The 23,739-nt window shown below is 44.1% G+C and overlaps 1 protein-coding gene across 1 annotated transcript in view; it reads right to left on the bottom strand.

Moving 5' to 3' along the window:
• Positions 1-23,739, bottom strand: part of LOC142311455 (fer-1-like protein 4) — a 239,263-nt gene that overhangs the window by 214,848 nt on the left and 676 nt on the right. Inside the window, exon 2 of the mRNA XM_075349905.1 lies at positions 3,146-3,201. Within this exon, the coding sequence (XP_075206020.1) occupies positions 3,146-3,201 (56 nt within the window). The remainder of the gene's footprint in view (positions 1-3,145; positions 3,202-23,739) is intronic.

Genomic DNA, 23,739 nt, shown 5'->3' with positions numbered 1-23,739 from the left:
ATGTTACGTCCCGCTCATCTCCGCCCCTCCGCTTCTATTGGATGCCTGCCGTGTGAAGTCGCTGTGACGCCGCACGAACTGCCCCCTTAGAAAGGAGGCGGTTTGCCGGCCAGAGCGACGTCGCAGAGCAGGTAAGTGTGTGTGACGCTGCCGTAGCGATAATGTTCGCTACGGCAGTGATCACACAATATCGCACGTACGACGGGGATGGGTGCTACCGCGCTCAACATCGCTAGCCGATGCAAGCGATGTCGCAGCGTGTAAAGCCCGCTTAAGTCTATGGAAAACCCGAATAGTTGTCAAGTAGCAACCATTCGGGCTTCCCATAGCCTTACATTGCGCATCGAATATTCGCATAGCGGCGACCTATGCGTCGAATATTCGCGAAGCCGAATATTGCCGAATATTTGTGATATTCGATCATCCCAAATCTTTAATTCTATAGTTTACAGCTCATTGTTTAGGTTACGAGTCAGAATTGTCAGTCATTTAGATGAGAAGCACCCGCTGCCAGTAGGCTCTAATGGATCCGGCAAGCTTTAGTGTCCTTGTGCTTCTCCCATGCTTCAGACTCAAAGTAGCCTCTGCACTTCGATTGACAGCCTGCTCTGCACACATGCTGCAGAACAGACTGTCAATCAGTGTGCCGAGGAATGATTACAGCTGCATTCACTGTAAAGTGACTGATGACTCTAACCGTTCCCTGTACTGCCACTATGACAGGTACCAAGTGGCAACAGGGAGAATATAATACTCTTTCCTCTCTGTAACCGTTGCTCCAGTAATCCAGAAAGGCAGTAATACCAATATATCTGCAAATAAACAGTGTTTCTGAAGGTGACAGGTTTTCTTTAAGCCTTAACTTAAACTTCTTTAAGATAAATTATTACTATTTGTTGAGTAAAGTATAGAAGGTCGATACTAGCTGTACTGAAGATTCTGTAGATCACTGTAATTTACAGTATATGTATCGATTTGAATAAAACATGTCATGTCTAAATCCCCCATATCTGACTCCTCTAATCCCTGTGAAATATAAATTGCTCCCTCATCCTCCTTGTCCGAACACAATGAGCAGGTGACCGCCACCTCTAGCACCTCACACCATATTTACTATGGTAATTCAGAGTGTAATTAATGGAAGCATAAAACTGCTACATGAAATAGTGACATCCTGGACATCCTGTGACTACAACATGTTTCAGGCCAGAATCCTATCTTATGTATCATATATCATATACAAAAGTTGGAGGGGGGAAGGGGCAGTGTACATGTGTAATGAAGTACCCTCCCAATGGTTGGCCCCAGGAATGAGGAGAATAATGTTCCATCCCATCCCCAATGATGGACTATATGTAATATATTAAATATTTCCCTGATGTGACACAAGTTTTGGGACCCAAGCCAGTTGAATTTGTGCATACATCTATGTCCCTGGGAGCCGAAAGGACTTTCTTACTAAGCACTGCAAAGTATCTTTCACCTTTTGCTTTTATAACTGTATACACTAGTATACATAAAGAAATCTTTAGAAAAAGTATTTCTAAATATCTTTTATGATATTCTAATGAGCGCCACAGGGGTGTGCTAACATGCTATTCAATGCTCATTGCCCAGCGTTATCATCAGCAGTGACGCGTGTACTTGTGTTTATTGCACCGCCTTAGAATGCTAGGCTTAGGGTCAGTGCGCATGATCAGAAGTCCCCGGACTTTCAGACATGCTCAATACACCAGTTTGAAGTCGGGATGCGTACACCTGGTTTCATAGTACACATGACCGGAAATCTGGGGATTTCTGATCATGCGCACGGAGACGAAAATCAGCGTCAGCTGCGGTAACAGCAGAAAGGTGAGCGACAACGCCTCTGATGCTGCGCATTCATTAGTATGTGAGCCTATATGCTAAGGAGGTCGACTAGCCAAGGGAACTAATGCCCTTGCAATTAGTCACTGGCCTCATTAGCATATCATAAAGGATCTTTAGAAATATTTTTTCTAAAGATCTCTTTATCTATGTTACTATAGGCTGAGACTGTTAGGGATTAGAACTATGCACCCAGAACCGCACTTCCTAAAAATAATTATTCCTCATTACCTATTAAGGGTGGGCAGGGCTATACCCCAGTAACTTTTTGTTCCTGGAAACTGGAGGAAAAAATCAGTTGGCATAGTGAAAGAGAGCTGTAAGGACTTTTTTGGACACAACACTGGCAGAAAATAATATGGCCCCCTACTATGTTAGAGCTAATGTATCAGTACTTTAATGTAAATGAGAACTGGTTCATTGGCATTGCTAAAAGTGCAATAGTGGCGAATCTGCCACATAATTAATCCCCAATTTTACCTATTACTAATAGTTGGTGGGTGCCCTATTACAGTAGCAACATTGGGATCCAAGAGTATCAAATTACACCTTTGAATTGGTCAGTCTTGTTCATCCCCTTGGTCATCCAGAATAAATGCTTATTAAGTTTTATTTTTTTAGGCAAGTACACCAAACACACCAAACAGATTTTTGGGGGCGCCAAGTGAAATGAAGCCTTTCCTCATCCCTGACTACAGGTGGCTGCTTTTCTCGCACTTCTAAACACAAAGTAGACAACCACTATACTATAGAAGCACTGGTGTCATGCAGTAATGACGACTATGAATAAGAGGTATTCCTATAAACAACATGTATCACCTATCCAGGAGAGGTGCTAGAGGTATGAGCAGTTGGGGTCCGACTGCTGGAATCTTTACAGGTCTCAAGAACAGGGGTCCCAATATCCCCTGTGAGAATGGAGGGATAGTTTGCATGCATGAGCAGCACTCCTTTCACCTCTATAAATCGATAGGAGCACATAGTTGACAGTTGACCACTTGTCAACTCACTTCTTCTGGGGCATAGACGTTTACATAGCAGTTTCACATCTGCCCTTCACATGAAGGACTTGGGACATCCATTCTTGGGATTATTTTACTCACTTATCTAGTGCCATTAATTCCACAGCTAGTGGGGATCTCAGCAGTGAGACCCCCCACTATCATATTTTATCATGTAGATAGATAGGTTCAGAAAGAGTTCAGGTGAAGATCCCGCCATTCCAGGTCCATTTTCCAGAGTGACAATTCCCAGTGCACAATGCCAGTAGCAGACTTACCTCACCAAAATCAGCTCTAGATTCAGTTTTCAGTTTTTTGGTCTTATGAGTAAAACCTTTAGGAAAAGAAAACATTGATCAGTATTTAAAATGATAAGTAGCTGTAAATATCTTTTATAGCAAGTGTGGCTAAACTGAATGGTCATAATAATAAAAATTCAATAAATAAAAAAAGCAGTGATAAAAGTATCCAGATTCTAACATTGATGAACCCCACAGAAAAGTAAAACGAAATGGAAGCTGACTAATAAGGATAAATCTGTCTCATTCACTACGGCTGCACCTGGATTATAAGAAAAGTGGGTGTGAATTGAATACAGCTTGTCCTCTACTTTGAATGGACCCAGCATGGTATGGTAAATTAGAAAAAAAGTACCGTCTTTTTCAGTTTATAAGATGCACCGGATTATAAGACGCACCCCAAATTCAGAGAAAAAAAGGTAAAAAAAAGGGGGGAGGGGTTCGTTTTATAATTTGGTGGTGTCTTACTGGAGAGGGGGGCAGCAGTGGTGGTGGAGCGGGGTCACAGGAGGCAGGGGAGGTGGTGGAGCAGGGTGATGGTGCGGCGGGTGTCGCAAATGCTCGCTGTGAGCGGCTTGAGGTAGGCAAGATCCAGAAACTGCTGTGGGCTGCGGGCCACTGTGCTGCGGGTGGTGAGGTGAAGCAGGGGCTATCGTTAGGTCGGCGGTGCGGGCTTCAAAGAAATGGCGCCCAGAGTTGGTGCGTGCGCAGATTGAGCTGTCGGCTCAATGACAAGCCGAGATCTCATCTTCGTACGCGTCACCTCCTTAAGTTCGCTGCTGGGCTGGAGGCAGCACATGCACAGATAAGACCTTGAGTTGAAAGCTCCATCTGCGCACGCACCGACTCCGGGTGCCATTATTTGAAGCCGCACCACCGCCCTAAGGATGGCCCCTTCCTGACTACCCCCCAGCATAGCGGCTTTCAGCCATCAGCACAGCAACACCCAGCACAGCGCCCAGCGGCCCCCAGCACAGCAGCCTGTAGCACAGCGCCAGTAGCTCCCAGCACAGCAGCTACCAGCACAGCAGCCACCAGCACAGCGGCTCTTGGCACAGTGCCAGCAGTCCACAGCACAGTGGCCACCAGCACAGCGGCCCCCAGCACAGTGCCAGCAGCCCCCAGCACAGCAGCCCTCAGCGCAGCACCAGCAGCCCACAGCATTTCTCTTACATCCTACTACCCCTACTCTACCACCTCACGGTAAGCTACATTCGGGTTATAAGATGCACCCCTCATTGTTCTCCCAAATGACTCGGATGAGTGCAATGCGAGAAAATTTCGCGTTGCACTTGGACCAATGTTAGTCAGAGGGAGAGCAGATGATCTGCTTTTTTCTTATCCAGATTCTGGATGAGTGAAAAGTCGCAACATGTTGCGATTATCAGCGAGAGAAGTGTCACTTGCACCCACACAAGTCTGTGGGTGTGAGCGAAACATCTAACTGCACTCAGATAACATCCCGAGTGCAGTGCGATAATTGCATCAGCTGACAATGGAAGAGATGAGGAGATTAACAGCTCCCTCTATTCTGCAGCACTCACCCTCTCTTCTGCAGCTGTGATCCGATCGCAGGATTGAATCACAGTTGCCAAGGGTCATTATCATCTCGCATCCGATGCACTGCATCGGAAGCCATACCACCGTGTGAATCCAAACTTCTAAGGAGTATTTGATAGGAAACCCCTTGAATAATTCAGATAGTTTCTGTTGATGATATTAATTATTTTAATCAATGAATTGTAAAGGTATTGTCATGGGTAGCCCGATGTTATTTAAGTGACTTCCTAAAACTTTGTTTTACCGCTTCTCTCACTTAAGTGTCTTTAATTATTTTAACATACAGTATTTATCCAGGAGAAAATGACTGTTTTCTCTACATCTATATGACAAATATGAAGCGCTGATAGTACAAATTACGCAGACACTTTTAGTAATCCAGGTAATCAGAGAAATAATCTAATTTAATTCAGGAGAGTCGCCGTTAGAGATCATCTGCGTTATTCCCATACTGTTATATGAAGCAGCTCAGTAAGAGGATCATTATCTGTTTGTGCCTCTTATTTTAATTACAGCTGCAAACCTGCGTCATCCACAATATCCTCCCTAATGTAGCTCAGTGCGCACACAAGTCTTAGGAAACAACGTTGCCTCGAGCAATATGATCTGTTACCGGAGGTTTGTGGCTGCTGAGGAACTGTAATAAGAAAAGGTTTAATAATGTTATATGGTAGTGTCTGACGTTCTACTTAGAAACATAAGGTGAGTCATCCGTATGCATCAGGGGATCCTTGAGAAACGTTCAACCTTGGTCTATTTTGAGAGACATGACTGCCCGATTTGATTGACACGTGTCTCTGTATGTCAGAAATGCCCCATCTATCAAAATATAAAATCAATTAATCTAATTGGTACACAAAGTAGCGAGGAAAAAAATCCCAAACACCAAAATTACTTTTCTTAGCTGCAACATTGTAATAAAATGCAATAACAGGCGATCAAAACATCGCATCCACGCAAAAATGGTATAATTAAAAACTTCAGCTCAAGACACAAAAAATAAGCTGTCACTGAACCCCAGATCCCGAAAAATTGTAACGCTATGGGTCTTGGAAAATGTGAGACAAAATCGCTACTCTTTTTTTTTTCTTACAAACTTCAGATTTTTTTTTAACCACCACCATTTATTTTTTCTATGAACTTGTACTGACCTGTAGAATCATATTGCCAGGTCAATTTGACCATATATTGAGCATGTTACTTAAAAAAAAACCCTCAAAAAACCATTGTGCAATTGGACTTTTTTTGCAATTTTACTGCATTTGGAATTTTTTCCCATTTTCCAGTACACTATATGCTAAAATGAATGGTTTCCCTCAAAAGTACAACTCGTCCTGCAAAAAAAAACAAAAAACAAGCCCTCATACAGGTAAATTGACGGAAAAATAAGAAAAGTTATGTTTCTTGGAAAAGGGGAGGAAAAAACGAAAATGGAGAATCCCCGGGGGTGAAAGGGTTAAAGCTAAATGTAAGTGAGACCACATCTAATATATAAAGCTCAGTGTATGTACATATGTGTGTATGTATGTGTGTATGAATGTCTGTATGTCCGCTAAAGGAATCCGCACCATCGCATTTACAATCGCGCCTCATGTGACCCAGGGAACGACGTAGACTATGTTTTGACAGGAAAATTTAACCCCACGCTTTACAGTTACTCTTCAAAAAACATGACTCTATTAAAGTAAATGGAGCCTGGAACTACTGGTTTTAATAGCATATATGATTGGTTGCTATGGAACAAAGGACATTGTCAGTATAAGAAGCTTATGTGTGAGGTAATATGATGTCAGTGGGGAGACGGATAGAGAGAGAAAGAGACAGACATAGACACAGACAGAGAGACAGACAGACAGGCAAAGAGAAAGAGAGAGACAGACATACGGTAAAAGAGAGAGACAGATGGGGAAAGAGACAGACAGAGACAGACGGGGAAAGAGACAGACCTGGAAAGAGACAGAAGGGGAAAGACACAGACAGGCAGGCAGACAGGGACAGAGACAGGCAGACAGGGAAAGAGGAGACAGCCATAGAGACAGACAAAGATAGATGGGGAAAGAGACAGACCTTAATAGAGACAGACGGGGAAAGAGACATAGAAATAGAAACAGACATGGAAAGAGACAGACAGAGACAGGCAGACAAGGAAAGAGACAGACAGGAAAAGACACAGACAAAGAGATGGACAAAGACAGACAAGGAAAGAGACAGGAAAAGAGACGGGGAGACAGACTGGGAAAGAGACAGACCTGGGAAAGAGACAGACCTAGAAGGAGACAAATGGGGGAAAGAAACAGACCTGGGAAAGAGACAGACCTAGAAGGAGACAAATGGGGGAAAGAAACAGAGATACAGACAAAGAAAGAGACAGACAGAGACAGGCAGACAGGGAAAGAGACAGACTGGGAAAGAGACAGACAGGGAAAGAGACAGATCTGAAAAGAGACAGATGAGGAAAGAGACAGACAGAGAGACAGACAAAAACAGATGAGGAAAGAGACAGACGGGGAAAGAGACAGACCAGGAAAGAGACAGACCTGGAAAGAGACAGACCTGGAAAGAGACAGACCTGGAAAGAGACAGACCTGGAAAGAGACAGACCTGGAAAGAGACAGACCTGGAAAGAGACAGACCTGGAAAGACACAGACCTGGAAAGATACAGACGGGGAAAGAGACAGACGGAGAAAGAGACAGGTAGGGAAAGAGACAGGTGGGGAAAGAGACAGACGAGGAAAGAGACAGACTTGGAAAAAGACAGACCTGGAAAGACACAGACCTGGAAAGAGACAGACAGGGAAAGAGACAGACGGAGAAAGAGACAGACCTGGAAAGAGACAGACCTGGAAAGAGACAGACCTGGAAAGAAACAGACAGAGGAAGACAAAGACAGAGGAAGACAAAGACAGACGGGGAAAGAAACAGACGGGGAAAGAGACAGACCTGGAAAGAGACAGATAGGGAAAGAGACAGACAGGGAAAGTGACAGACCTGGAAAGAGACAGATGGCGCAAGAGACAGACGGGGCAAGAGACAGACGGGAAGATAGAGACAGAGAGAGACATAGACACAGAAAGACAAAGAAAGAGACAGACAGACAGCGATACATGGACAGAGACTGGGAGAGAGACAGAGAGACAGTTACTATCCCGGGCAACGCCCGGGTACTATAGCTAGTTGAAATATAAAATCCATCGCGCATAGAGACTTTACGTGTAGAATTATTGACCTTTCTCCCACATCTCTATTTACAGGTTTGCATGATCACGTGTAGTGCACATTGACAACCCCACATACTCACCTGTTCCCATTCCCCCGGTGGGGCTCCACTGGAGACATCATCGCGCCGGTGACACGAGCTTCTCTGGAGCTGCACTGCAGATCTGTATTGTCAGCAGTGTAGTGTAGATGTTTGCTGGGGGAACGGGAGGGAAGTGAGTATGTGTTGCCACACAAAACATTATAAGGAGGACAATTTGCCCATGGGCCCTTCCAAAGTCTCAGGCCCATGTGGTAGCCATATTACCCTCATTATAATCTGCCTATGTTTATTTGCATAGGTATGCTTATCTATAATCTCATAATATGGACTTGCATATTGATATATAGTCCAACACACAAGTGGATCGTCAAACACAACCCACAGTAGTGATGTCAATGTGCACTATGCGTGATCATGCAAACCTGTTAATAGAGATATTGTGTGCACACACCCAAGTTGTGTTCCAAAAATTCCTCGAAAAACTCTGAATGAACATAGTCAACTTCTGGTTGATTACCCTAAGGACATGTACACACGGTGTTGCTCAGATGCTTGCTGACGCACCCACCAAGCTTTTCCAGGCGCTGGAGGTCATTTTCCAGAATCAGCTTCGGCTGCACTTCTGCCATTGTTCTTGCAGCATTGGAGCTACCGGTGTCTTTTGCTCTATACTTCTAAGTACAGAGCCGTCTAAGTAATTGTCCCCTTTAATGCATTATGCATAGAGATAGGAACGTTTGTGAATATTTACATTGATTGGTGAAGAGGGATATTCCTAAAGGCCCCATCACACACAGAGATAAATCTTTGGCAGATCTGTGGTTGCAGTGAAATCATGGACATATTGTTCCATTTGTACACAGCCACAAACCTGGCACTGATTGTCCACAATTTCACTGCAACCACAGATCTGCCGCAGATTTATCTCTGTGTGTGACAGGGCCTTAAATATAGAGTAATTGTATTAATACTGTATTACTCTTTACCACACAACAGATAGGTATTCTAAAGGGTTATTTACAAAAACGTATGTAAACTATTGTCCTTTGATTTCAGTTGTCATTTTCCAAAAAAAACAAGGAACACTGTTATGGCTTATGCTTAGGATAGGGAAAATCATTTGTAATTAGTGAGGGTGCAATTGCCAGAAAATTTGCTAATAAGGAAAACAAAGAGAGAATGGCATGACACCTTATATCATTTTCTTGGCTTAATAGTCCGACTGTTCCTAAGGTGTGTCTGGTACTGTAGCTTAGTCACATTCAATTGATGACTGGTGAAAGTCGCAGCGTTGAACCCCCACTGATCACAAACGAATGGAGTTTACTTCCAATGAGCTTAGGCCATGCTTCCCTCAAATTCAGAATCTGATTCATTGATATGTTTTGCTTTTCTTCAGTTTTAATAATACATATTCCTTTCTGGGATTTCTGGTTATGGTTTATCTGTGCCCTTTTCTTACTATGTATAGATAAGCACCTTTCTAAAACATGACCTATTCAAGTAGATGTCCTAAAATCCCCTTGAGCAGCCTTGGTTTTTCTTCTATTAGATGAATCTCGTAGCAGCCTCCAGCAAGAAACACAAGAAATCTTCTATATTAAATGAATAGAAGATAATGAACTTACTGCAGGTGCTTTACACAGGTCATCTCTGGTATGCCTTCTTCCTTAATGTTCAAACATTTTCTCCATCTGCACAGATTTTTATCTGTCTCAGTACGCACATAGACCGGGATGACTATAGATATGCTATACTTACAGTGCAGTCATTCTAATTATCCTCCCTGGAGGCAAAACCTGTTTATACCATAACTGTAAAAACCCTTTATTGAATTTGTTATATTATTTAACAATGCTGAATTGCAATGGATTCATTATTTTTTACACACTGATCAACATTAAAAGGTTTCTTTAAGTCGCAGTAAATCTCCACAGTATTCTAACCCTAAACTCTGACTTTAGTCGCATTACTTTAGAATGAACTTAATATGTAGTCCTAGTCCTATGACAGCTCTAAAGCCATGTTCACACCATGAGGTTGCAGTTTTTATCACAATTTCCCAAAATCACTGTAAAAACTTTGTATTTTTGGAGCAGTTTTCCAAAAATGTGATAAAAACATTCTGTTTAGAGACATTTCAGAAACAAATCATGTGAAAACAGTCTAAAGCCAAAATTACACTTAACTTTATGAATTTCGTTTTTTTTAGCCAAAGCAAAAAATATGAAAAATGTTTATAGCTTGCTTTGATTATCATTAAGGATGGGTGAACGTGTACCAAGAAAGACACTTGTGTATTCTGGCTTCACCTTTGATTGATCCCCCCATCCTGATTTGGAAAAACACCGGCAACTTGGGAGACCCTTTGCGTGTTCCATAAAAGCACTCCCGAAAGAAGGTTTCCACCAAAAGAAAGGAAAGTTATAAAGGAAAGACTGATATTTCTCAATCACATGATTAAACAGTCCTGCGGCAGAATATTACTGAAAATAGGAGCTGTGTGAGTACAACAATCCAGCACCATGGATTTTTTTTAAAGGGAACCTGTCAGCAGAAATTTTGCACTAAACCTAAAAGATTTCCCTTCTGCAGCTCGGTGGCTGCGTTCTAGCAAGGTTCCTATTGTTCTTGTGCCCCCTTGTAGACCAAAATAAATACTTTATAAAGTGGTACCTTTTCTATGCAAATCTTGTTAATCGTACACGGGGGCGGCCTGTCTGGTGTCCGTTATTCTGCCTCCTGCTGCTTTACGCCGTCCCCCATCGCTCAATTTCATACCTCAGGATGCCGCCCAGTGCGCCCGAGGTCTCGCGCATGCGCTGTGCCACTCTGCACGTGTGACGCTGCTGTAGCGATAATGTTCGCTATGGCAGCGATCACCAAATGTTGCACGAGCGACGGGGGCGGAAGCTATCGCGCTTGACATCGCTAGCAATCGCTAACGATGTCGCAGCGTGTACACGCTACGATATCGTTAATGAATTATCGCCAGGGTCACGGTGTTTGTGACGTACATCCGGCGTCATTAACGAGATCGCAGTGTGTGAAACTTGAGCGACCTTAAACGATCACAAAAGTGGTCAAAATTGTTTGCCGCGGAGAGGTCACCCTGAAACAAAAAATCGTTTTCTGCTTATTAACGATGTTGTTCCTTGTTCCTGCGGCAGCACACATCGCTGTGTGTGACACCGCAGGAGCGACGAACATCTCCTTACCTGCCTCCACCGGCAATGCGGAAGGAAGGAGGTGGGCGGGATGTTATGTCCCGCTCATCTCCGCCCCTCCGCTTCTATTGGACGCCTGCCGTGTGACGTCGCTGTGACGCCGCACAAACCGCCCCCTTAGAAAGGAGGCGGTACGCCGGCCAGAGCGACGTCGCAGGGCAGGTAAGTCCGTGTGACGAGGGTAAGTGAGGTTGTGCGGTACAGGCAGCGATTTGCCCGTGACGCACAACCGATGGGGGCGGGTACGATCGCTTGCGATCTCGCTAGCGATATCGCAGCGTGTAAAGCGTGCTTTAGAATACTGTATACAATATTGCTCTCTGGTGTATAAGATGGACATAGCAGAACTAGAGTGGGTACAGAGAAGAGCAATCAATGCTATTAAAGGAATGGGTGGAATGCAATACCAAGACAGGTTATTAAGCTTGGGGTTATTGAGTTTGGAAAATTGAAGGGTTAGTAGCGATCTTTTTACAATGTACAAATATATGAGGGGACCAGGGGCGGACATATCATTGGTGCAACATATGCAGAGGGGCCCAAGAGGTAAGGGGGCCCATTTCAACCTACAAAATGAGTAGCGTTGTGCATTATTATGAATTATTGGTCTGTAAAGGGTTCATACATTGTTCTTCCACAGTGGCCCTTTTATGTCTGTGTCCAGCAGTGCAGGGGACAGTACAGAGCTCTATCTAATGATCTTTTTACACCAAGCCCTGTGACAAGGACAAGGGAGCATCTTTTTTGTCTAAACGATAAAAGGTTTAGTCATATAATTCTTTACTGTAAGAGCAGTGAGACTATGGAACTCTCTGCTACATGATGTTGTAATTGTTGAGTCATTACTAAAATTTAAGAGAAGCCTGGATGCCTTTCTTGAAAAATATAATATTACCGGTTATGTGCACTAGATTCTGTGATTGGACGTTGACTCAGGGAAATAGTCTGATGGCTGTACGTGGAGTCAGGAAGGAATTTTTTCCTCTAAAGTGGAGCTTACTGTCTGTCACATGGGGTTTGTTGCCTTCCTCTGAATCAACATGTTAGGCTATAAGTTGATGGACTCGATGGACTTGACTCTACCGTCAACCTTAAAAATTATAAAGCTATGAAAGAAGATGTAAAAATAAAATATTTTTAAAAAATATATAAAACTTAACATATCTTTTCTTGTATCATAAATACAGTAAAGTCTAAAAAAATTAAAAATAAATAATAAATTTGGAATTATCACGTGCATAACTCTCTGCACTAAAAAAATATAATCATATTCATCCACTATAGTAGATGTTGAAACGGAAAAAAAATGGAAAAGAAATAGTTGGATCATAGGATTGTTGGTTTTTGGTCACTTCCCCTTGCCAAAAAAAAATAAATCAAAAGAAATCAGAAAGTTGTATGGACTCCAAAATTGTAATAGGAAAAACTACTGAACATTTCATCCTGCAAGAAAAAGTCCTAATATAGCTCTGCCAACCCAAAAATATTACTTATAGCTCTTGGAAGGCAGGGGGAAATAGTAAGTGAAGAGGGGTCCACTTTGTGGCTTTTGGGACCCCAACCAATCCAGGGATTGTAAGAGAGGCAGCGCTGGTGAAGTAATAAATGTAGTATCATGCCAGGGCCATGCACCTTCATTTTCAAGGCTGATAAGGTCAAACCGTCATGATCATAAAGTCACTTACTCACTTTACAAGGTGGCATAATCCCTTTATGACTGTTTTGTTCTCTGATTATGAGTAAAGGTAAATTCAGAAATTTTCAAACTTCTTGTCACCAGGGAGCAGTACATTATGGAGGTATTTAGATATTTAGACAAGCAATACTAAGGTGTTCCGTCGCATAATGGATAGTGGAGTGCTATTAAGACTGGGCACAGTATATATACCAAAAATTTAACCATGATCAACTGCATGACATATAAACTTTTGTTTATAGCACAGAGCTACTGAGTCTGATGAAGTCCCAGGTCCCGTGGTAGCCTGAAGCCTACCCAGTAAGAGGGATAATAGGAAAATAAATCTTGTAGAATGTAACAAATGTTATTTATAATGCAAAGGATGGGGGTATGTCAGGTACTATGTGCCATTGTGTGGAGCCCCAGGTCCCGAGGTAGCCCGGAAGTCCTACCTGGTAAGCGAGATATTTGAAAATGTATATGGTAAAATGTAAGAAGTGTGTATATTGTGAAGAAATATAGCAGGATGCTACGCGTCTTGCAGGGCAAAAAATCGGCCGGGGACGGCCGACCTTAAAGGAGGGAGGTGTGTAATAGATAGGCAAATAGCGCCCTCTCCTACGATGTGGTGTAAATAGGTATTGCAAGTGTAAAATAAAGATAAGATGTAGCAGAGCGTTCAGCTCCACCTGGCAGTCACCGCTGGTCATACAATAGGAAAGAGGTACATGTCTGTGTATTGTAAATACTGTGTATAACATGTACTGGTCCTTCGTGCTGTGTTCGGAAGAGGATATAGTACAGGGCCAGGTATAGATGTAAGAATAGGATAGGACAGATAAGTATCTTAGATAGTTTTAGTGGAACTAGCAGCAGATGGTGGAGGATGAGAGTAGATTAGTTAGCTATAGAAAATAGATTAAAAAGTTGTCCTAAGACAGTAGTAAGCGCTTGACCCAAAAGGCTTGCTTATAATTCTGCAGCTGGTTTTTAGGCAAAAACCGCCCCAAAAGTTGCCTGAAAATGTTTAGTGAAATAAAGTTGAGATTTTTTCCATAATTGGAAAATCTCACAAACCAGCGCTGAAAAATAAGAGTGAGGATTATTCTAATATTTTATTATTACCAATACTCCTAATCCCTAACAATATGAACAAGATTACTTTCTACAAATGTCATCTACTATTTGTAGAAAGTAATCTTGTTCATATTGTTAGGGATTAGGAGTATTGGTAATAATAAAATATTAAAATAATCCTCACTCTTATTTTTCAGCGCTGGTTTGTGAGATTTTCCAATTATGGAAAAAATCTCAACTTTATTTAGCTATAGAAAATAGACAACGAACACAGAGAGAGTACAGTAGAGGGTTGTCATGGAAGCAGAGCTAAGGTGAGATGAGTATGCTGCGGGTACAGTATGTGTGAGGAAAGAATAGAGTGAGTAGTTGAGCAGCAGGAAACATGCTAGGCAAGGCTCGTGCGTGAGCTTGCCTGAGCAAGGAGGGAATCCTTTCACAAGGTGTTAAGAATCTCACCCGGCTGAGCGGCATCAAATCGACTTCGGACCGGTGGGACACTGTAGCCTGCCAACTTCAGTTGGACCTCGTACTGGTGCCAGGAGAGGTTGTGCGTCCGGGGCGTGGGCAAGAGTGAGACACGACAGTCGCATAACGAATGGATATGGGGGAAGATAAAGTTACAGGACTTAGCTGTTAGAGAAAGATTCCTAGGGCAAGTCAGAAAGGTTTTCCCCTGAGGACAGAATGTCACAGCACTGGGGTCCTATGAACCAGAAGAATGGATACTGAATGTGCAAGAATAAAGAAGTTCCAGTTATTTTTATTAAGATTGTCGTGTGGTTATTGCCATCTCCTCCCCGTCTATGACGAGAATTCCTGCAAGGGCACATGGGGTCACTCTCAAAGGTAAAGACACATCTGCACTCATCCATATCTACAGAAGTCAAGCCACGGGGAAGCAAACCATCACACAGCTCCCTCTTCAAGTGGCACTGTGAGCAGGGTGCACCTGCGTGTCCTGGCCCCATGGGCCCAAAGAATAAAAAATGGCAAGCCACAGATCGTATCTGGCTAAAGTTAAAGAAAATGGCTGCTGCTGCCAGGAGGCAAAGACCCGCCCGTCGTGGGCACGGTGAATGCATTGGAGCACAAAATTGTATCCGGCCTCGGGGAGGGCCAAAGGCTAGAAAGCCTCCCTGGAAGGCGTGGCCTGTAACAGAGTCTTACTCTCAAAGGAGGAAGCTGCAGCCATATTGGAAGCAGAGACTGATCAGTATGGATGCGAGCCCCTACCCCCTCCGGTTGTTGCCTCGACGACCAGGAGGTCTGCAGCAGGTCTAGTCCGGGACCAAGAGCCAGAACCAGTCAGTGACCCCATGTCGGAAAACCTTGGAGACTCCGACTTGAAGCCTGCCACCCTGGTTGCTCCTCGGGGACAAGGAGATCGATTCCGGTTGAAACCGGACAACGCAGTGCTGCCTGTTAAATCCTTGTCTACTGCAACTGTGCCGCCCCTACAGCGGTTGAACTGCTCGGATCCGGCGGTGATTACTCGTGGCTCGAGGATCTCCAGACCCGGGGGCTGGGGGCCACACTCAAATGTAGAAGGGGGGTATTTACAGGGGCGATATATATATATAGATTGTGATGCCACCCGTGGTGTACGGTAATTGGGAGTACCGCAGCTGCCATTGGGAGTACCCGGGGTGATGGAGTAGGGCAGCAAGATGACGTGACCCTCCACGGGTAGGGAAAGGCACCGGGACTCTGGATGGTGGTATGGGCAGGGGGAGCGCAGGCTCGTGGGTTGCAGGGGTTAATCAGGTACTCACTCAGCAATAAAGCAGACGCTGACAACAGGGTAAACCAAGTCTCTGGATGCCGCTGCTCTCTTGGGGGAGCTCATCCGGGTCCGTTCCCTGCAACACTGCCTGGTGGTCTGTGACCTGCCTCCTGGCATCGTATTTTTAGAGTGTCTTTTGTGGCCCGTCAGCTTGGAGCTTTCCGGGCTCCGCTCCCCACTGTGGCTAAGTAGAAGAGCTTGCTCTCAGGGGCTCACTCTTGGGATTTCAGTGGGCCGCTTGCTTGGAAAGCCCTATCCCCCTCGTTGCACTAGTGCCCCAGATCTCTGAGCTTTGTGGGAACAGTCCATAGAGGCGTTAATTGCCGGGTTGCCTGAAGCTTCTCCCCCACCTAGGGTCCGTGTACCCCATCTTTCCATTAGGTCCTAGACCGGTGATTAGGCAAAGGCTGCTGACCATCCTCCAAGACAGGTCCCAGGCACCTAGCCTCAATACCCTGCGACCGGGGGTCCGACTCCTCTAGGTCCAGACCACTGTCTGCGACCTAATCTGCTTTCCCCCCTAGGAGCTACAACTCCCAGCTCCCTCTGAGCTCCTCACAGCTCGAGGGCTACCACTAAACTGACTTGTCACCTCCCACCTCCCTGCCTGTCAGCTCTGCTCTGTTTTCCACTTCCTCGCTGACTTCCCCCCTTTCACTACTCTGTCTGACCCCTAGGTGGGCGGCCCTATTCAAGCTTAAGCAGCCCACTGGTGCGCCTGACAAGGTGTGGTGAAGGATGTCACTAGGATTTGTGAATGCTGGTGGAGGCAGTACTGCAAGATAGGAACCCAGAACCATGGGTGTTGAGCCCTGCACAGGGAGAGAATGATTGTACAGAACCCTGTGACGACATGACTAGTCCAGGGCGTCACACAACCACCCTCCTACCGGTCACCAAGGAACGCAGTATGACCATCTCCGTTCTGTTAGTCCTGTCACCGGTGACCAAAACCACTGCCCAGGATGCTTTTAATGAGGAGACTGTCAAGCTTCCTGCAACTGTGGTGGAAGAAACGAGTCTTCCGGAGCATCAGCCGTCACTGCCATCTTTGGGAATGAAAGACGAGGCCAGTAATACTATTGTATGTACTGAGGATTTCGATTGCGTTAGGGCAATGACAACCAGAGACGAGTTCTTGGTGCAAGATGTTTATAATATGCAACCAGCAATATGTACATAAACAGAACAAAACCACAGTAGAACATACACACAGGAAATACCTTCCAGGGTCGGAGCGAAAGGGAATTCCCGGGACCGCGCACCGGACTCCCCCAGGGAGACCACCAAGAGCGAACCCCTATACAGGGACTATCTGGCAATCACCCCAGAAGGCCTAAATGCGCAGCAGCCGGGACACAAAAGGGCAATAGGTAAGTCCAAAAATGTCCGTACGGTATGAGTCCAGAGCGGTTAAGAAACGGAAGGAACCGGGCAGAAGTACCGACCAAAGACGGCAAACGGAGTCCGGGCACACCTAGATGAGACCAGATGAAGTCCAGAGTCGGTGTCGGTTGTCTTTCAAGGGGATCCAAATAACAATCAGGCACCAAGAGCAGCAGGGCAGGAGCACACAGGAAACAGTATACTCAGGCACTGGACTAAGCTTTAGGGGCGGCTTTTATGCAGATGGACAGGAAGTAGGGCAACAGAACAGAAAACTCCATGTTAACAAAGGGCAAGCTCTTTCAAAAGAAAACTGGAAAACCCGGAACTCTGACAAGGCCACAACATCAGACACCCCGCCCATTGGAGCCATCGCTGTTCTCATCCAGCCATCAACCTCGCCTGCCGGTGCCACCGCTACCATCGCTACCCAGACCAATGCTGATCCGCTAGCACAGAAGGCCCCGACATCTGCCTACCTGCCTTCAGAGAAGGAGCTTCCTCCGGATCCCGCCTGGGTCTTGGACGTTATCAGATAAAAGAAGCGGCACGAGCGGGAGGTTTGGGCCCAGCTTGCACTTCCTGGAGGTGGGTTTGCTGCCAAGAGGTTTACGTTAAGTTGGATCCGGTACCTAAACCACGAGCGCAGGTACAGGTTTCTCACTGAGGAAGGCATCTACTACAATGTGTACCTTAATGCGGGATCTGTATGTGGGGCGCAGGGGCTGGGCCTGGGTGAGCTTCATCCAGGAAAGTGGCCCGCGAGGGTGGTTAACCGTCACTGTCACCTCGGCACCGCCTGCCTTCCTTTGGGGCCCCAAGCTCATCTGCCTTGCCACCAATGAGCCCCAATGCAGGTACCCTGTCTGCGTCACCAAGAGCCAGTGCCAATGCGGCTTCCTTAGATTCCTCACCGCCCGCTAACCCTAGAGCGGTACCCAGAGCTTGGTCGCCTCCCAGTGACTCGGAGAGTAGTGGCTTAGGATGGGCCTTGTTGGAGTTTCATTTTGCCCATTCAGTCGTTTACGTGCGGATGGAGGAGCCAAAATAAGCTGACCCGGGAAAAACTGGGAAAGTGCGACTCCTGTTGCACCATAGTTAAAAAAATGATGCTCATTGCGCCCTCAGAAAGCTAAAGACAGTTTATTTCGGGACTGTCCTCCTTCAAGGAGGGAGGCAGCAAGAACGCGGACCGTGTTGGAAGAAGGGGACACTGGCAGCAGTGTAGGCCCCAGGAGTCGCGTTGTGAATGGACTCTCTCTGTGTAAACGGTCACGTGATCAGGATATTTAGTTTTTTTCCCTGGCGGACTATGTTGGTTCCGATATCCAGGAAGTCTAATAAAAAATGTTTATGTTAACATGTCATAGTGTTGGGATATATTGAGTCTTTGATGAAGTCCCAGGTCCCGTGGTAGCCTGAAGTCTACCCAGTAAGAGGGATAATAGGAAAATAAGTCCTGTAGAATGTAAGAAATGTTATTTATAATGCAAATGATGGGGTATGTCAAGTACTACGTGCCATTGTGGGGAGCCCCAGGTCCCGAGGTAGCCCGGAAGTCCTACCTGGTAAGCGGGATATTTGAAAATGTATATGGTGAAATGTAAGAAGTGTAATATGCATATTGCAAAGAAAAATAGCAGGATGCTACGCGTCTTGCAGAGCGAAAAATCGGCCGGGGATGGCCAACCTTAAAGGAGTAAGGTGTGTAGGAGATAGACAAATAGCGCCCTCTCCTATGATGGAGTGTAAATAGGTATTGGAAGTGTAAAGTAAAGATAAGATGTAGCAGGGCTGAACGGGCGCGCCGTTCAGCTCCACCTGGCGGTCACCTCTGGTCATACAATAGGAAAGAGGTATATGTCTGTTTATTGTAAATACTGTGTATAACATGTAGTGGTCCCTCGTGCTGTGTTCGGAAGAGGATATAGTATAGGGCCAGGTATAGATGTAAGAATAGGATAGGAAAGATAAGTATCTTAGATAGTTTTAGTGGAACTAGAGAGCAAGCAGCAGATGGTGGAGGATGGGAGTATATTAGTTAGCTACAGGAAATAGACAAGGAACATAGAGAGAGTACAATAGAGGGTTGTCATGGAAACGGAGCTAAGGTGGTAGAATTAAGCAGAGGGTACAGTATGTGTGAGGAAAGAATAGATAGTTGAGCGGCAGGAAATGTGCTAGGCAAGGCTCGTGCGAGAGCTTGCCAGAGCAAGGAGGGAATCCCTTCACAAGGTGTTAAGACCTCACCCGGCTGAGCGGGGGCAAATCAACTTCGGACCGGTGGGACACTGTAGCCTGCCAAATTCAGTGGGACCTCGTACTGGTGCCAGGAGAGGTTGCACATCCGGGGCATGGGCAAGAGTGAGAAACGGGGGAAGATAAAGCTACAGGACTTAGCTGCTAGACGAAGCTTCCTAGGGCAAGTCAGCAGAGTTTTCCCCTTAGGACAAAAGGACACAGCACGGGGGTCCTATGGACCAGAAAAACGGAAACTGAACGTGCAACAATAAAGAAATTCCAGTTATTTTTATTAAGACTGTCATGTGGTTATTGCCGTCTCCTCCTCGTCTACGACAAGGAGTCCTGCAAGGACACATGGGGTCACTCTCAAAGGTAAAGACACATCTGCACTCATCCATATCTTCAGAAGTCAGGGGAAGCAAGGCCGGCCATCACACGGCTGCCCTCTTCATATGCACATGCAGCATTTAGTAGTGAACACAGCGTGCGCGTGTTCGCAGTGCACATTGGGGTTTAAAGGGCCGGCTACTACTTACCACTGCTGTCCAAGCACTGCGGTCCCCGGGAATTTTGCCCGGGGACCGCAGAAAAGGTCATCATGGGTCGGAGGTTCCCCACTCTTGACTAAGGGGATCAGGCAACTTTTCATATTAGGCTAGGTCCACATTTTTGTTGTTTATGATCAGTCACAATCCGCCACTCTGATAAACGCAATCCGTTTGGTGGATTCTGTTGTTCCCATAGACTTGTATGAGCGGCGGATTGTGACTGATGACGCTGTGTTGCATCCGCCGCCCGACTGATCAGTCGTGGAACGACTGACCGTCGGGCGGCAGGAATGCAGCATGTAGCGTTTTTTGAGCAGCGGAATCCTTTTGATTCCGCTGCGCATGCTCTATCTCGGCGGCTGAACGTTCAGCTGATCGCCCAGCAGCCGCCTTCTGTGAGCGATCAGCTGATCACCCGGCGGCCGGCTAATGTGAGCGATCAGCTGATCCCCCGGCGGCCGGCTAATGAGAGCGATCAGCTGATCGCTCTCTCTCGCGCGCGTTTTACAACGGAATCCGACAATGAATTCTTATTCTTGTCATCCGTTGTACAATGCATCAGTCACAAGCATCAAGCGACGCATGTGACTGATGCAAAACAATGGAAATGTGAACCTAGCCTTAGCTAACCATTGGCTCGGCTTTTTTATGCTTAATGGAAAATTCCGTCTTTGTCTTCTGTTACCATCACATTTTTGGTAATATTTGAATGAAGAATAATATATGAAATTGCATCAATTCAGTGTGAAAATAAAAAGTATACAAAATGATTCCAATTTTACTTAATGTTAAGGGGCATTTTGGTATGTGGCTGTCAATCAATCCCATTAATATTGACAGAATACACAGAAAAACTCCGCTATAGAGGCTCACTGTTCAGCAATGATTCTATTATTTTAGCAAACAGAATTAACAATGTAGGAATATGGCTTTTCTTTAGCTCACTCTGCTAATACCGTAATTGGGCTCCCATCGTGTCTTAATCTGTTATACAGCGCTGATGTCGACACCGCAAGAACACAACGCTGATTAATTATCCATGTTTGCCCTAAGATCTTCTGATCTTCTAAGCGGCGCGATTAAGCAGAGATCATACAGATCCACATTCATTAGTTAGCACTAGCAGTAAGTTTATTAGCACATCATCACAGACTTGAGCAAGGTAACCAGGCAGAAGGAACACTAATTTATGTAAACATAATACTAATTATCCTTTCAGAAATCTAAATATTATTATGTACCGCACAATATAAGCTATGCATAACTGTTTCCCTAAGATCTGAACAAGGACGTGACATGTATACATATCACAATGCGGATCTAATTACGCTCACTTGATAGAAAAACATAATTTCCTTCGCTGCGTTTCCAATGCACCTTTATCTTTTTCCATTTATATTGACTGCAAACATTATAGCCCAGATATCCATCATGATGTCTGCAGCCAATCATTGGCCTCAGCAGGATACAGACCACTGCAGACAGTGATTGGCTGCAGAAGGTACCTGGAGTATACAGGCTGAGATGTGAGCAACCAATGTAAGGAGAAAAGGAGCATCAAGGACGCGGTGATGGAATATCCAGGAGTTAGGCTACTTTCACACATCAGTTTTTTGCCATCAGGTTCAATCCGGAAAAAAACGGGTAAAACGGATCCGGTACCGCATCCGTTTTTTCCCCATAGACTTGCATTGGTACCGGATTGTACCGGATGGCTTTGCGGTGCATCCGTTTTTTTCCGGATGCGGCAAAATTTATCAAAGCGGCGGCCGGAGGCAACGTATCTTGCAACGTTTTTTTGTCCGGCAAAAAAACCGCATCGCGCCGGATCCGGCGCGATACGGCGTGTTTTACAATGAAAGCCTATGGACGCCGGATCCGGCGCAATGCGGTAAAAAATGGATGCGGCTACCGGATCCGTTTTTGTAAACTGCGCATGCACCAAATTAATTAAAAAAGCTGATCCTTCAAAAAAAAAGGACAAACCGGATGCAAAAACGGATGCAAACCGTATCCACCGGATCCGGTTTTGTACGCATCCGGCATAACGGATCCGTTAAAAACCGGATCCGGTGGATACAGTTTGCATCCGTTTTTGCCGGATCCTTTGCATCAGGAAAAAAAAGGATTGTGCCTGAATGCAGAAAACTGATGTGTGAAAGTAGAATACTTTTCTCCATTATTTTACACATGCTTTTTGGAGGACAACTCTTACATGTGTCTTGTGTCCACCAAGAGAAGGGGATGGATGTGGATAAAGACAAGGGAAATATATGCTGATAGATTACACATTCACTGGAGATGTGAAGATCGCTACTGAAACTGCTAAATCTTTTTAGTATTCTCAAACCATCATCAGCGGGGGCTACCGGCCTTATTCACACATTTATGCAAATTTTTCTTGAAGTTCTCAGAACTGGAACTATGTCAGATCATGGGACAGATACTATTCTGCACTTCCGGTCAGTCATATAACATTACAGGCAGCCTCTCCCCAATCTTAAATGGCTACCTACAGGGGGAAGTAGATTGCATTTGGCTCCATCAGTTCCCTAAGGATTTCATAATCCCACCGGTTATAATTGACTTTCAGACATTATACAGATACAATGTTACAAATTGTAGGAATGAAAATATACAATTCGTTCAGCTCTCTCTTTTGTTTAAGTGATTAAATGATAGCTGGAGTCTGCTTTCCTTACCAACCCATCCTGGCACATCCATGATAAGACCATCTCTCTACTCTATATATAGCTATATATAGAGAGAGAGGGGTATATATATATATATATATATATATACATACCTATATATATATATATATATATATATAAATATATATATATAAATATAAATATATATATATAAATATATATATATAAATATATATATATATATATATATATATATATAAGACAGCTCTCCTTACCAACCTCTCCTGGTTCATCCTTGAAAAGACCTCCTCCATGCCACTTTTATGTATGTAGATATATGCATGTATACATACTTTAAAACTCCTCTTTTGAATATATATCTCCACCTCTTTCTCCCACTTTGTGTGTCTGTATATATATATATATATATATATATATATATATATATATATGTATATAAATTTATACTTATAAAAAGAAGTAGAGAGAGGTAGTGATATATATATATATATATATATATATATATATATATATATATATATATATATATCTATATAGATAGATAGATAGATATAGATAGATATATCTATATCTGTGTGTGTAAAAGAAAATACAGTATATATACATATATATATACACACACAAAAAGGGAATAGAGGGAGGTAGAGATATATATTTAAAAGCAAGCATGTATATATGTTTAAAGAAAAGAGGTATAGAGAGAGTCTTATCAAGGATGAAGTTGGTAAGGTTAGCTGTCTCTTTTAAATACATATTTCTACCTCGGTCTACCTCTTTTTTTTTTATTTATATATATAGATAGATATAAGAGGTAGTGCGAGGTAGAGATAAATATTTCACAGAGAGGTGTTAGAGTATTAAAACATATATATAGTTCAATAAATGGAACTTTAGAACTTTAGAAATGTGAACAGGAAATGAAGTATATAAGTTAAATAAATTAGAATGTAATCCTATAAAGCAGTAACCAGCCATGTAGCATAAATAAAATAGATAAGACAAGGCAGGATGAAAAATATGCCCAAGACAAATAGAATAAAATATAAATAAGTTATCAGGTATTTATTTTTATTAGGACTAATTGAGAACAAGAATCTAAGAAATAACGATTGCTTGCACCTGGAGTGACATC

The sequence above is a fragment of the Anomaloglossus baeobatrachus genome, chromosome 5 (assembly GCF_048569485.1).
Source record: "Anomaloglossus baeobatrachus isolate aAnoBae1 chromosome 5, aAnoBae1.hap1, whole genome shotgun sequence".
Classification (NCBI taxonomy): Eukaryota; Metazoa; Chordata; class Amphibia; order Anura; family Aromobatidae; genus Anomaloglossus; species Anomaloglossus baeobatrachus.
Note: the sequence above shows the minus strand (reverse complement) of the source record. Positions and strands in the feature narration are given on the sequence as shown.